The sequence below is a fragment of the Pinus tabuliformis genome, chromosome 6, assembly GCF_031772625.1.
Source record: "Pinus tabuliformis cultivar Carrire ecotype Pingquan chromosome 6, CPIR1, whole genome shotgun sequence".
Classification (NCBI taxonomy): domain Eukaryota; kingdom Viridiplantae; phylum Streptophyta; class Pinopsida; order Pinales; family Pinaceae; genus Pinus; species Pinus tabuliformis.
The window spans coordinates 1,128,063,598-1,128,079,355 of record NC_142292.1 but is presented as its reverse complement, the minus strand read 5'-3'; the positions used below and the strand labels follow the sequence as shown (position 1 = coordinate 1,128,079,355).

At 36.9% G+C, this 15,758-nt stretch overlaps 1 protein-coding gene across 4 annotated transcripts in view; it reads left to right on the top strand.

Moving 5' to 3' along the window:
* The window catches only part of LOC149262857 (uncharacterized), a 292,938-nt gene that overhangs the window by 224,803 nt on the left and 52,377 nt on the right, over positions 1-15,758 (top strand). The window contains exon 8 of one of the 4 annotated variants that reach the window (XM_089425326.1): positions 144-750. The exons of the other annotated variants lie outside the window; for them this stretch is intronic. Within the exon in view, the coding sequence (XP_089281452.1) occupies positions 144-149 (6 nt within the window). The 3' untranslated portion in view covers positions 150-750. Of the gene's footprint in view, positions 1-143; positions 751-15,758 lie in introns of those variants that run through there. 4 annotated transcript variants of the gene reach the window in all.

Sequence of the window (15,758 nt, the reverse complement as noted above, 5' to 3'; positions counted from 1 at the left end):
CATTTTTTATGCTTGCTTTTGTTGTTTAAATTCTGAACATGAAGATGTTGCTTAAAAAATTAAAATAGTTTCTTGAGTGTTTGCTGGGCACTGTATAGTTATACTCATTTAATGCCAATTTTTTGTTTTTTTTTGTGCCCTAGGTTTGAATTAGTTCACTACAAATGTCAAATATGCCAAAAGCCTTGGACCCATTTTGGGAGTATGGGGAGGCTGTTGGTGGGGCAAATCAGGCATATATATCATGCAACTTGTGTGGGACCAAGATGTCAGGAGGGATTACACGATTGAAATACCATCTGGCTAAACTCTCTGCATATGATGCAGCAGATGTGATGCCTTGTATGGTTTCTAGTGCAGAGGTTATACAAAAAGCTCGTGAAGCAATTGCTGAACAAGACAGAAAGAAAGCTGCTAGGGAGAGGCCAATGGTCTCAGATAGATAGCTGCTAGTTTTATTTGTTTTGCAACTTTTGCTACATATAAGTTTATAACTCATGATGATGAAATACTTTTAAACTTTTATATATGTGATGTTGTTTTGTTTGAGTCCTTGATTGGACAATTATCACTATCAGGGATCAGCAGGGTATGTGATGTTATTTTAATTTTTGTTTGAGTCCTTGATTGGACAATTATCAATTTATCACTATCAGGGATCAGCAGGATTTGGTATCGCCTTTGAAGTTTGATGTATCATTTCTATTTGACATCATATATATCAGTGTTTTCTTCATATTTATGTGCCAATGTTTTTAGTTCATGTTGTTATTGCTTTATATGTTTAGAAATCTGAAAAAAAATGAATATATTATGCATTTTTTATGCTTGCCGATATTTGCCGATATTTTGCCGATATTTTCGCCGATATTTCCGATAAGATATTTTTCGGACCCTCGCCGATATTTTCCCGATACCGATATTATCAACACTGGTCACAACTACTTTAAGATTTGTTGAAACCATATTTCAGAAACCCTAACTGCGGTCACACGTGTGAGTGGAGGGACACAAAAAACCACTGTTGATAATATCGGCGATATTCGGAAATATCGCGATATTTTCGGCAAAACGATATATCGCCGAGAAAATATCGCGATATTTTCTGTTTTGAAAATATCGGCAAATATCGGCAAATATCGGAAAATATCGGCAAAATATCGCGATATTTTGAAAATATCGGCAAAATATCGGCTATATTTAAAAATTTGAAAAAATTATTTTTTATGCTTGCCGATATTTGCCGATATTTTGCCGATATTTTTGCCGATATTGCCGATAAGATATTTTCTGGACCCTCGCCGATATTTTCCCGATACCGATATTATCAACACTGCAAAAAACAATGCTGGAAGATTTCAATCTTCTTCTCTTTCTCTTTGCTGCTCAAGAGGTTATCTTCCCTTACTATTCGCACTTCTATTCTTGGCGTGGATGCTTGAATGATGATCTGTCAAGTGAGGTCGAGTCCTCCTTTATATAGTCTTCATACCCATGCAATTACGCTGACATGTCCTTCTAGATAGGCCGATCACCTTTTTTGAAGGCCAACTTGATGTAGCACTTGTGATGAGGCCTTGGAGGGTCTTTTGACTCTCACCATTGACTCAAATAATTTTATTTACAATATGTAACATGGGTCTTTCATACATGACAATGACTCTAATGACTTGATGACTCAATAACAAACCCTAAGAGCTCACAATGGGAGCTTGACCTAAAAGTAAATTTCGTTGAGCATGAAACCCATGCCTCAAGATCAACAATAATAAATTTATTTTTCTCATTACATCAAATACATAAAATCATGATTACGTATGTCAGTATGAAGACCGAACCTAGTTACATATTTCAACATCATCGTTATGAAGTTGAATCACAATGTCATCTAAGGGTATAACACCCACATCCTATTGTGTTGGAGGTTCTTGCATATATGTAGGTGTGTTCCTCAGATGAAAACCGGAATTCTCATGCACATAAAAAGGTTTCTTTGCACTCAGAGAGGGAAGCTTATTCCTCTTAACAAAGTGGATTAAAGTGTAAGTGGACCAATTCCTCTCAGCTTTTAATGAATGGGAAACATGTGATAACAATTGCATGGCAATTCGACAGAGCTCTAGGCCATTGCCCCTATTCTCACTTAAGCACTAGAAGGTTCAGAGTGGACACTCAAGAAGTATACTAATTTCAATAGTACACTTCCTCTCACTCCAAGCTAGTGCTTGTTAGCCTTAGGTGACTACTTCCTTTATGTATTTATGATCTGGCACATGTGGTTACACCTTGGTGATTGAGCTCTTGCATTATTGTTGAGGGTGTCCACTGCAAGGCTGCGCGTGAATGCCCCCCCCAGAAGTGCGCTCCACTCAGGAATGGATTTGGAGTGACCTCAATGTTAGAAAATTAGAAAGGCAGAAATATTTTCTTTATATTGATAATTACTTATGATATTTTTATGTTCTTCTTTTATCTTTAGTTCATCAAGCAATTAACAAAGAAATAACACAAAGATAATAGACACCAGATGTAGGTGGACAGCCAGGGAAAAACCGCTATCTAGGGGAAAACCCAGTCAACAACTCTTCCTTAATAATTTCATGAGATGATCCAAGACTCTTGACCTAGACACAAACTTCATCCACACCAAGTCAGCGCTTTTAGCGACAACTTTGACTTAGCAACAACAACTCTTAGTAGCAACAACTTTGACTTGGCAACTTCGACTTAGTAGCAACAACTTCGGCTTAGCAGCAGCAACTTCGACCTAGTAGTTAGCCAAGCAAAAACTTCGACCTAATAGTTATCCCAACAAAACTTTGACTCAATAGTTAGACTTCGATCTAGCAGCAACACTTTGACCCTCCTGTAGTAGACTAGGAAATCCACACGTGTGAGAGAGAGATGACCCAAAAACTTCGATCTCGTCCTTTCCAACAATTCTCCTTCTCCTCTTTGAATTTCACACTTTTTCTGCCTCTTATTGGATATCGAACTTGTGTGAGGAGTCTTCAGATGAATTCAAACTGCTTGCATATATACGCTTCTGGCGAGGTCGAATTACCCTGTTTGAGGCCGACTTGATCTCCTTGCGACCAACTTGGTTTGGAGGTGACAAATACCTTATTTGACTCAATAATAAATCGTTTTACATGATTCAAAAGCCCAAGAAGGGTCTTTTTAAATGGACAATGACTTAATGATAGTATAAATCCTAGAAGTCTTCAATGGGGACATTGACCTAAAACATGATGACCCAAGCATGAAACCCATGCTTTAATAAGTCATAATAATAATAATAAAATTTTCTTTTTCTTTCTTTTGATAAATACATTTCATTATGACTCAAATACAATCATGAAGACTGAATCTAGTTACATTCTTCAAGAATCGGGAGTACGCTCCTAGAGGGAGCGAATATCTGGAGCATGCTCCCTTAAAAAAAAAATGCTCCCTGGTTTTTTGCGAGTGAATGCAGGAGTTTTCGGGGAGCAGTCGCTCCTTGATCGCTCCCAAAACAAATTTTTCAAGTCGGGAGCGTTGAAATATGTAACTAGGTTCGGTCTTCATAATGTCTTATGTAATCATGATTTTATATATTTGATGTAAAGAAAAAAATTAAAAATAAAATTTAGTATTGTTATTTTGTAGCATGGCTTTCATGCTCAAGGTTAATCTATTTATAGGTCAAGCAACCATTGTGTCCTTCTTCTCCTTCTTCCTTGAATTTCACACGTTTCTTGGCCCAGTGACTGTAGATCGAACTTGTTGTGAGTGAGTGACAAGTGAGGTCAAGTTGTTGCCTTTATATAGTGATCTTGCTTCCTAGTTTTAGACCGATGTGTCTAGTTTTGAGACTGACTTGGTGGAGGAGGCCTAGAAGACTTATTTTAATATAAAATAAATTTCTTTCTTGACAAATAATTCCCAAGAAGGGTTCTTTACATTATGACATGGACAAGGATACTTGACACAAACCCTAGAATCCTACAATGGAGGCTTTGACCTAAAAATAATTGACCCAAGCATGAAACCCATGCTTTAATAAGTCAATTTTAATAATAATAAAATTTCATTTTCTTTCTTTTGACAAATACATTATATTGTGACTTAAATACATTTATGACCGTACCTAGTTACATTCTTCAATACGGTCTACAGTAGGTTGCATTCAATTCAATGACACACATTTGATAGAATAACTTGCACTCTACAATGGTTTTGCTATATATTTCTTTGTTGTTTATATTATACAATATGGCTCACTCGCTATGTTCTGTAGTTCACAGTAGTGCGGATTTTCTTCTTTGTGGCTCTAATATATATATATATATATATATATATATGATTCGCACTCCATTTCTATATTTAAAGTTTTGAGGCTCGCAACATTTTGAGGCTCATGACATTGCTTTATATGCTCACGCACAATGGCATTATGAATTCTCTGAGGTTCGCATCATCGTATTTTGTGGCATTCAAGGATCATATTTAATCTCTATACCTGTGGCTCACATTTATGATTGCAATGGTTCGTTTATGTTTTGAAATCCACACTCTATACATGTGGATCACTTTATGTTCATTTCTAAGGATGGCTCGCATTAGTTAAGTATGGTTCAGATCCTTCTTTCCGTGACTCATATATGCATTATGTGGCTTGTATTCAACTCAAGAGGCTCGTAATTCGTTGGCTCAAAACTGTGGATCACATATCTTATTTATGGCTCGTATGAACTCCCATGGCTCATATCCTGGGTATAACATCACTCTCCTATCCTCTGTGGCACATATCAATTTTGCAAAGACATTGTTCTCTTGGCACAATGGAATCACTCTATATATTATAACATCGCTGACACACATCTCTCATTGGCATCACTCAGTATATGACAGTGAGAAATATGATAAGTGATGTGGCATAGTAACCTTGTTGTAACCTATATGACATGACTTTGATATGGATGTGGCCTTCATGTGATAATGTTGTGTGACTTGACAATTTTGCAAACGGTGATGTATGACTTGACACCTTTTGACAGAAGTTTGGATCATCTCTAATTGTACGCGAAATCTAGATGAAAGAAGTGTGATGACCTGGTTCGTATCTTAGCTTGAAGACCTAAGCATTGAAGTTCTATGGATAACTTATTTTATCCTTGCAACATTAGTACTTGAGGCAATCACGCTTTTCAAAAAGAGTGACATCAATGAAGCTAAAGTTTGGAAGAAACGATGCTGTCTCGTTTGAATGAAGTTGATAAATGTCAACTCAAGACCAAAATTCTGCAAAGGAAAGGTAAATTAAAAAAAGTACGTATAATTTCTGTGCATTCCATGACCTATGTATTAGAGACAATGACATGTCAGAGTTTGATGTTATGCTGCATATGAAGACTAGGTCTTGTAATCTAATGAAATGGATAAAATGGATCATTAGGGTTTTACATCGTTTTGCAATGATAAGTCCTGATGACTATGAAGGATCTAGGGTTTGCATAAAATTTGCAACGTAACAAGATCTTGAAGACCTTAAACTATCCAGGGTTTTGCAACTAATTTTCTTGTGTGATTGTAGAACTCTACAATTTATAAGTGACAGGTCTTGATATCTAGGGTTTGTAAACCCTAGCAAAGTATGGAATAAAAGGAGAAACCCTAGAAATAGAAACAACCCTGACTGATTGTTTTCGTTGTGAAAAGAGAAAGTAACCTAGTTCTTAAAAATGTACTATATCATGTTGATGTGAAGACAAGGTTTGATGAAAAAGGGTCCAAGATTAAGAGGGAGTCAACCTTCCTCAAGAAGATAAGTATTTAACGTCTTCTTGATTATTATTAATTCTACAGTCTCTATATTTTATCTCCCTGTTCTTTCATAAGTCTTCTAACCATGATTACATGTCAAGGCAAGTTCTTCCTTAAGCTTGACTAAGCAAATGAAAGACTTGAAGGAACATAGCATAGCATGAAGACTCTGAAGGAAGGAGTGGTTTGATGTATGTGAGAAGACTAACAGATGGCAAAAAGTTTACTAACCTGAATTGGAAAGAGGGAGTTGTAAAGACCCTGATGATTACGATATTGAAGCTTACTGATTGGTTCCTTCCAGATTGATTGAAAGCTGAAGAGCATGAAGCAGTACTCTGTTACATTTTGAGATAGACGATGCAACTGAATGTTGACCTCAGAGGGAGCTAGTAGCAGAATTTGAGTTAAAGAATCCCACATCTTGACTTGAGGTTATTGTGATTTGGTATCTTTGATATTGATGATTTGTTCGAGATATGATTTGGCTCCTTGGAAAGACATTTTACAGAAGTATATGCACAGGTTGCAATTGAGATAACTTGTTGGATGATATTGATGTACCTACAACTGCGTGGTCTAATCATGGAACACATGGATTGTGTGGATAACACTATTGTTGGTTTGAAAGAGCATAAGGGAAAAATTGATATTTGAAAAGATGATATGACTTATTGAAGAATATGAGGCCGAAATCTATTATGAAGAAGGAAGCCATGTGTTAGCAACTGTAAGGAAGTTTTGGCTCCTTGAACATGACAGATGAACCATTTGCTGACAATGTTGTTTGATGATTGATAAGATCAAGGAAGCTCAAAGTTTGATATACCATGATGCTGTTAGCAGCCAAGAAACCCTGTCATGGAGATAGAATGCAAAAGAATTTAGCTCCATAAAATGTTTGACATCCAGGAAGGACGAAGCTCAGGTATGATGTGAGAAAGGAGCTCTGCAACTACAACTATATTTCCACAGAAAAACAAGTAGCTGATGTATTAATGAAGTATGAGATAAGCTAAGGTTTATGGTTATGTCTCCTTGGTTGAGAGGGAGTAAGGATCTCCTCCCTGGCTGAGAGGGAGCGATGTGAGACAACATATTCTCCATGTGTCATGCACTAGGCTAGGACTAACAATCGTACGTCTAGTGAAGGTACTGGGAGAGAGAATGGAGGATTGGATAAGCTTCTGGGACCAACACTTCTTGAGGATTGGGGATCCAAGATAGAAGTTGTCCTATGGATTGACACTCTTTGAGGATCTGACAGGGTATCCAAGATAAGAGTGGTAGAAGAGGACCGATATTCTTTGAGGATTGAGAATCCAAAATAAGAATAATCCTCGAGGGACATACCTGGTGAGCATTCAGATAGGGTATGTGCCTTAAGAGGCAGTTGTGGTGGTGTCCATATGTATGCCTCCCATCATTGTGCTCTAATCTAGTGGAGAGTTAGATCTTGTTAGTCAAAGGCCTTGGTATATTGTTGCTTGCAGTCTGACAATGTTGGTTATGATGTTGATGCTTGAAGATGGCTTATCAATCTGACTCTTCTTATGAGAATATTTCAATTTGAGAGTATCCTTGTACTGGTTGTGGAATTATGAATACCTCCCTAGTTAAGAGGGAGTGTTGGAAAATGTAACTAGGTTCGGTCTTCATAATTATCATTGTACTTGTATCATTATGTATTTTATGTAAAAAGAAAAAAGAAGAAAAAGAAAAAAAACAATTTTTATTATTAGTTAAGCATGTTCTTCATGCTTCTAGGATTTGTTGAGTCAAAGTCATATTTGGACTTTTTGTAAAGAAAAAGAGAATAATTTTTTAGATTTGGTCAAATTCACCTCAAAAAGCCAAGTCGACCCTCCAAAGATGACAAGTTGGATCATTGAAAAGATGTGTCTTTTCGAACATAAAAACAACTATATATTGGCATTTGTCCACCTCCAAAATGCAAGCAATTCAATGCTCTTTTCTGTGATGAGTTCTGTGATAGAAAGGTGCGAAATTCAAAGGCCATTCGTGTGAAGAAGTCCGAGCTTCCTGGATCTGTAATGATAAGTTTTTGTGGAAGATTATTTGAAAATAAAGTGAGCTATTGTAGTTAAATCTAACCCTATCTTCGGTGATAAGAGGGCTTGACTTGGTTTCTTAAAGGAATGGAATTTTTGAATCTCTCACTTTGATCTGATTCTATATGAAGAGAATTTTTTTGGGTTTTCTCCTTTGTGGGGTTTTCACCCTGGCTTGGAGCCTATATCTTATGTTCTTTGTTTCTTATGATCATCATGTTTTGTAAGTTTGGTAATTGTTTGATGTAAAGAACATAATAAACATTAATAAAAAGATAACAACATTAACAAGCAATTATCAAAGAAGAGAAATCTACCCTAATTCTCAATCCTCCATGTTTCTCTGCAGATAATTGCTTGTGAATATTTTTTGGCTTCATATTTCTTTATTATATTTTCTTCGTTAGACAACTACCAAAACAAATAAAATATGAATATCACAAGAGACAGAGAACACAAAGATGTAGGCTCCAAGCTAGGTCAAAACTCCACAAAGGGGAAAACCCAAACAACTTCACATAGACCCAAGTCAACCCTCCTTCAATCCATTTCCAACAAATCAAAGTTAACAAAAGTCAACGTTGTTCAACTTTCTTAATTATGGTCAATCCTTGAAATCTCAGCCCCCTAAAATTTCGGCCCTGTAACAACTTTGAAAAATCGCAAACGATACTCACACGTGTGAACATATTAGGGCATTGTTGTCACTGCTATAACACCCTCCAAAGTTTTGCTATATTCAAATTTTCGAGCCTACCTCCTATCATGTCAATTGTTGCTTTTGGTTGTCTAGTGTTGTTTTATGTTTCTACACTTGTTTCAAGTTCCCATTTTCTTTTTGTGTTGTGGTATCACTAAGTGTGGTAATAGCACACTTTTGAGTCATAGTATAGTTTTAGTCGCAAAAAACAACACTTATGTGTCACAACTACACATGTTTTGTTCGTTTCACTCCGAGGATGTTTGTGAATTGGTGTTTTGATGTATATTTCTTAGTCTTGGGTCCTGTCTAAGTTTTATTGATGAGTTGAGATGTGTAACACTCGATTTTACCCCTAACTTAGTGTGTTTTACATGTTTCACTCTTCCATAGCGCTAGTCTTGTCTCTGCCTCCTAGTTGAGCACACTACGCACTTCCAGTGGGTAGTGATCTCCCACCTTGTGTCTTGCAAGTGCGCTCTGTGCCCTCCTTGTGTCTCTGGCCTTCCTCCCTAGCGCATGGTGCAGTTTCAGTGAGTATTCCTTGCTGCCTTGCTGCTTGCGACTGCGACCTATGCCCACCAAGCCTCCTCTTCTAGAGATGGGCATTGTATAGTCTCAGTGAGTAGTGAATCCCCCTCCCTCTCTTGCAACTGTGCTTTGCACCTAAAAGGCCTCTCTCCCTCTCCTTTGCGCACTGTTGATCTTGAGTTAGAAAATTTGCATAAATCATGCTAGAATAGGAGTTTTCTTGGCTAATGTTTTCTTGCCATGAGTGATCTATACTTGCAAGTGTTTTCAGTAAAGTATGTCAAAAGCGAGGAGATTTGTCAAAGGAAGCTACCCAAGGAAGCACTTTGAAGACAAAAGACACAAAGGCACTATGTTGCGACAGTTGAAAGAACATTGGATTCCGATGATCAAAGTGACCCATCATAATCTCTCAAGACCATTGGGAAGGTAGAAGGCAACAACAATGCAAGATCTGGATTCTGTACGAAGTATTGAAGACATGGTGGTTGTGTCGTCACTTCCCAAAGAACTCCATGTCACAAGTCACCATGGGTCCAAGTCATTAATGTTAATGACTTGTCATGTTGTCGTCACATGATGATGTAGTTTTGGGAAATATTGTAAATGTAAATATGTGGAAGTCCATGAGTCACATATGGACAAAAGAGTCATTAAGAAAAGTCCAAAGGTGTTATCGAAGTTAAAAGGTCATATTAGAAGTCCAAGAGTCATGAGGGTAGTTCAAGAGTCATGAGGGATATGAAAGGTCACCCCTCTTGTTATAAAAGAAGCCTCATTACTCAAGCAAAGGACTTTTCACCTTGGCTTCTCCAACTAGGCATTAGAGAGAAAGATCATTCTTTTGGAGAGCAAGTAGTGGCTTAATGCTCCACTATTGGAGCTAGTGGTGTTTCATTGTATTAATGTATCTTTGAACTTTCGCTTAATATTTGAAGGTCATTGAGCCAACATGCTTTCATGCATATATCGTGAATGTTGTAAGACTATTCTTCATATGATTGTGGTATGTGTTTTGTTCTAATGTACTAAAGAAATTGAACTATTTCATTGGCTTTGGTGCTGATTTTGTTGAACGTGCGTTGTAGTCGTTTTAATGATCGTTATTTCTATGTGAACTAGATAGTTGGGTAACGATTCTTTCATATGTATGTGCGCGTGTTTTTATTAGAATAGTTCTACTAATTTTCTTCTAAAGACTCACTTTCTATTCCCTTCCAGTGAAAGAACCTTGATACATATTGCAATTGAACACTTGACAAGGCATACTTGCTCATTCAAAAGTACATGTGTGTTACTCTCTTATGCTAACTATTGTAGCCAAGGCAAATATTTAAGAACATGGCAACTAGGCCACATTTCCAGATGGGGCTCCTATACCAAATAGTGTGAGGTCTAATTGGGACTTCATATCTGGGAGATCCCCTGTATGTTGGTGGGATCCAACTCTGTCAACATTTTGGTGCTAGAAGGAGGGTAGCCAATTTATGGTTGACAACTCACTAGACCCTAACAAACAATCTTCCGTGGAAGGAAGTAACGCTCTGGGTTCAGCCACAACTCACACCCCTGAGAGAGGAGAGTCCTCTCATCTTGGTCTAGAAAAGACTTTTGAAGTCACTTATGATAACATTTGGACAATCCGGCCTATTACTCGTCTATTTGCAAGAGTTGTCGGGTTACTTCCTGTCGCTGTTATTTTCCCTCACAAGTCGATAAAGAAAGAAACAAGTCGCAGTGATGTATTCGTTTCTTTAGTGGAAGATTTGCTTATTGTAACCCTTGAAGAATTAGTTGATCCTACCGAAGGAACACATCAACAAGGGGACCTTCCACGTATTGAGGAGAATTTAGATGGGAACAACGAGAACTTCTGGTTTTTTGATGAGGAACAACTGAGAGTAGAAGAACTTATTGATTATAATGAAGATTTAAACGATGAAGGTGAAGACTCTTCAAAGTCAGAAGGTGAGGAGGAGGAAGAAAAAGAGGACATGGCTGATGAACAGATGGATTGGATGGCCCAAGGGCTGCTTGCTCTTCCGGGTAATCTACATCGTATGCCTAAGCGTCTGGAAAAGCTACTTTCAAGTTTTGATCCTGATAAGAAGATGAAAGCTGGAGAACATATTGATGACTTCTACATGCACTTGCGAATGCTAGAGGTACGTTTTGATGATGTTGCTTGCAGACTTTTTCCATACACTCTAGAGGGTAGAGCATTAGTTTGGTATCACAGTATTTCTACTAATTCAATCCATAGTTGGAGGGAGTTCAAAATGTTGTTTTTGGATAAATTTGCTGTTGACAAAACTCCCACCATGTTGATCAAAGAACTCGGGAATCTTAAGATGTGGGACAAGGAAAAGGTGAAAGATTTTATTCAAAGATTTCTTGTTTATTGAATAAGTTCCCCGCAAATGTGCAATAACATGATACTATCACCAAAGATTATTATACAAATGCCTTGCCTACTAATATTTTCGTGTTTGTTAAAATAGCAGCAAAGGACACATTCGTTTTGAACTTTGTAGAAGCGATTGTTGTTGAGAAAGACTTGCAATCTATTGGAGCTATTATTAATCAGGAAGACTCTAAAGACATTGGTAAGAAAACTCGAGCATCTTCCACTAAAGCGAAAGAGAGATTCTTTCGATATGGAAAGCTTGGCTAAGTCTTTGAAGCTGCTTACTAATGAGGTATTTGAATTAAAGAGAAAGTCAAGTGAGGCATCTACCAAGAGTAAGTCTTTCAAGCCGCCTTTCTTTAAGAAGAACAACAATAATCAATTGGCTAAATCTGTACAAAGCTCCAATGTTGTGTTTAATGTTGAAGGTTTGGGCATGGACAACTTTTGTACCTTCCACCAAGAGAAGGTATTAAGAGAAAACATGTCCACAATGGAACCACAACTTGAATGCTATGATGACCAATTTTGTGGATACTTTATTAGCAGAGGAGCAGTCTGAGTAGACTGAAGAAGTAAGCGAACTTGCCATGACCAAGGAAAGTTCAGGTGCTGGGCATTCAATTAGTACTTTTGATATCATATATAACGCTAATAAACAAAGTGTTGATGAACCACTAGTGAGTGAAGATCATCCTCAACAAGCAACCAAGCGATATAATTCGAGGAGCAAAGGATTGATTTCTGGGAAAGAGCTTAAAAGGCAATTGTTAAGAAGGATTCTAATACCCACTAATCCTGCTCAGAGTTCACAACATAAGTCAGGAAGTGCTTTGCATCCTAAGAACACTTCTGCAAACAACAAGAATAAGGCCATCACTCCTGATGCTTTAAACAAAGCTATGATCCCCGACACTTCAGCACAACCTGATAAAAATGAAAGTATTGATTACAACATTATTGAGGATATGAAAAGAGCTCGTGCCAATATCTAAATCTTTGAGCTCGCAAAAATAACAGGGCAACGTGAACTGATGATCCAAGCATTTGCATTACATCCTCCGTCAGGTAATGAAGTTTTTGCTTCTCAAGTTATGTCCGATAAGTCTCGTGACATTTTCGAGTTTGTAGTTAATGTTGTTAATTTAAATACTAACACTCTTTGCCCCCCTTTTTCTTTTAACGTTTGAAATCTTTAATTATAATGTCCATAATTGTCTTGTTGATTCAGGTGCATCTGCAAATGTCATGCCTTTATCTGTCACCAAGAAAATTAATGCTAAATGGAAAAATATCGATGCCCAAATCATACAACTAGACAGATCATTGGTCCAGGCAATTGGTGAACTCAATGTTACTTGGGAGCAGGAGCGAAAGCGGGGAGTGGGAGCGAAAACGGGAGCGGGAGCGACATTTTCAGAAGCTCCCGGTTTGGGAGCGAATCCGGGAGCATTTTTTATATAATATATATATCTATATATCTATATATATATATTATATTTTATATTTTTTATATTTTGATACATATATGTCAACAAAAACATGTAGAATAATGAATTAGATATAAAAAACATAGATTGAACCATACAACAACAATCATCTAGAAGTTATAATCTTCATCAACCACGTCCACAAGTTAGTAACATTAACATCTAACATATTGAGTCTCATGATTCATCAATCTTAAAGTTTCAAGCTTTCAAAATTCAATATATAACATTTATCATCATTGATCACCAAAGTTGTACTTGTAAGCTAAGTGTAACCATTACAACAAATAATATTTAACATGAAATGAAATGTTATAAAATGAAATGAAATGAAACAACTTTCAACTTTCATGAAGTATCATATTCATAATTCATTACTAATGAGTTATAATTGCCAACTTCAAACTTAAATTGTCATATATTGTTTAAAAAAATATCATAATAAATATGAAAGAGTCAATAGTTATAAAAGCTACTAGAGACTAGAAAAGAGAAGTAAATCTATTATCTATTTCTTATTCTTGGGCCTCTTTCCACCACGAGAAATGTCTAATTTTTTAGTCTTGTTGGAAAATCAGGATCTTTGTCATTAATATCACCCTCTAAGCATTAATATCCGGAGCTATCTTTGTCATTACCTCTGTATCTGTAGGGATCTTTGTCATTAATATCACCTTCTAAGCATTAACATAAGATAGAACAAGCATAGCATGTCAAGTCAAGATTTTGTTTGAGTGATGCGTACATTTTTAGGAGGGTCATGATAGAGGAGTTCGACAAACAATGTCACTAACATCAAGGTACATAGAGGGATTGGTTTTCTTGATTAAATACGAGTTCCATACCTTAATACATGACAAAAGTCAATGGAAACATTGCAATCCCCCAATCCTGAAATCCTGAAAAACTGATAAGTCTGCTAGATTTTGAATGAAATCTAAAATTTCACTTTCTCCATATGAAATCCAATGAGGCCGAAACCACTCAAACATCCTGAGCCATTTCATGGTAATGTTAAAAATTTAAGTAGAAGGATGAAAATGAATATTAAGGAGAATGTCACTTTTACTTTAAGAATTTAACATTACCATGAATAGCATATCAATACTAGGGACTATACTTGATCATTAAGCTGCCCCACTAAAAAATTATTTGTTTCTTTCAAAAAAATTGCATTTCAAACATTACTACAAAAAAAAAATTGCGAAAAAGGCAAAACGCTCCCGAAATTGCTCCCAAAAAGGCAGGGAGCGAAATTTTTTTAAGGAACGCGCTCCCGACCCGCTCCTGAGTCGCTCCCGCCCGGAGCGTGGATTGGGAGCGGGATCGATGGGGGGGGGTGCTCCCTCGCAACACTGGGTGAACTTAATAATGTTATCATTCGTTTATTATTAGACCACAAAGTTCACCAATGCATTAACATTGTTATTGTGGACATCCCTGAAGCCTATGGTTTGTTTTGAGTATAGATTGGTCCATCAAGCTACAAGGATACTTTTCAATAGACTAGACGCAGTTATGGCTTCCTTATAAGGGTAGGAATAATCAGATTCGAGTAGAAATCGAGCCTTACATGAAATATATTGTGACAACGCTTGAGGGACACAATGAGCCAATTGACTTTCCAGATATTATGTTTGGAATTTGTTTTCTAGAGGTTGATCATAGGTGTTATCAAGCGCAACCTTCACCTATACCATTTGATACATACTTGGAGCTCCTTCCTTGCAGTCCAACTGGTGCAAAGGAACTTTGTAATATAGATGTACATAATCCTAGTGTAGAAACTAGCTCAGTAGCTATTGATATTTGGACCTTATACTTTGATGGTTCTAAGACTCAGGATAGTTCCAGAGCTGGTTGTATTCTTATTGACCCTCGGAATAAAAGGTACATTTATCATGCCGCTTGGAGTTCAAGTGCACAAACAATTCCGCTGAATATTAAACACTCGTTTTGGGTTTAAAGAAAGCCATAGACCTCAAGGTGGAAGTACCTAAGGTAATTGGTGATTCAGAGATTGTCACCCGTCAAGTATTGAATACCATTCACTATGTTTCACCTAATTTGAGAAACTACCAACAAGGGGTATGTTGACTCATTTATTTCTTTAAAGCATTTAATATTCGTTATGTTCCTAGAATTTGTAACGTTGCCACAGATACATTAGCCAATGTAGCTGCTAGAATGTCACCATTAAAAGATGGATTTTCTATAGAAATTATTTATAAGCCATCTGTGCCTCATAATTTAACTAACTTTTGCGTGTTTAATGATGACCAATGGGTACTTGCACTTCATGGCCAATGCAAATCTGTTCAAAGATGGAGCTATTGAAGAAGATGAGCACGAGAAGGCTTTCTAGGAAGCAACTCAAGCATCAAAAGGGAATACTATGCCCAATGGTGTGGTATCTCTTGAAAAGCTTTATGACTTGCAAAACTGTTTCAGAGGACCAGTGAATACAAAGACCCTAGGCTCAATGTTGTCACATGAACAAGTCAGTCTGTGAACCAAAGACGATTCGAAATATGTGAACCTCGGTACATGTTCTCCTCAAGAACGACAAGCTTTTATTCGTCTTTTCAAACAATATTGAGATGTATTTGCATGGATGTATGATGATTTAAAGACATATGATACACACATCATCCAACATGTAATTCCTATCAAAGAAGGGGTGAAGCCGTTTCAACAAAAGATAAGAAAAGATCATTTAACGCTTGAACCCTTGATCCAAAAAGAGTTAA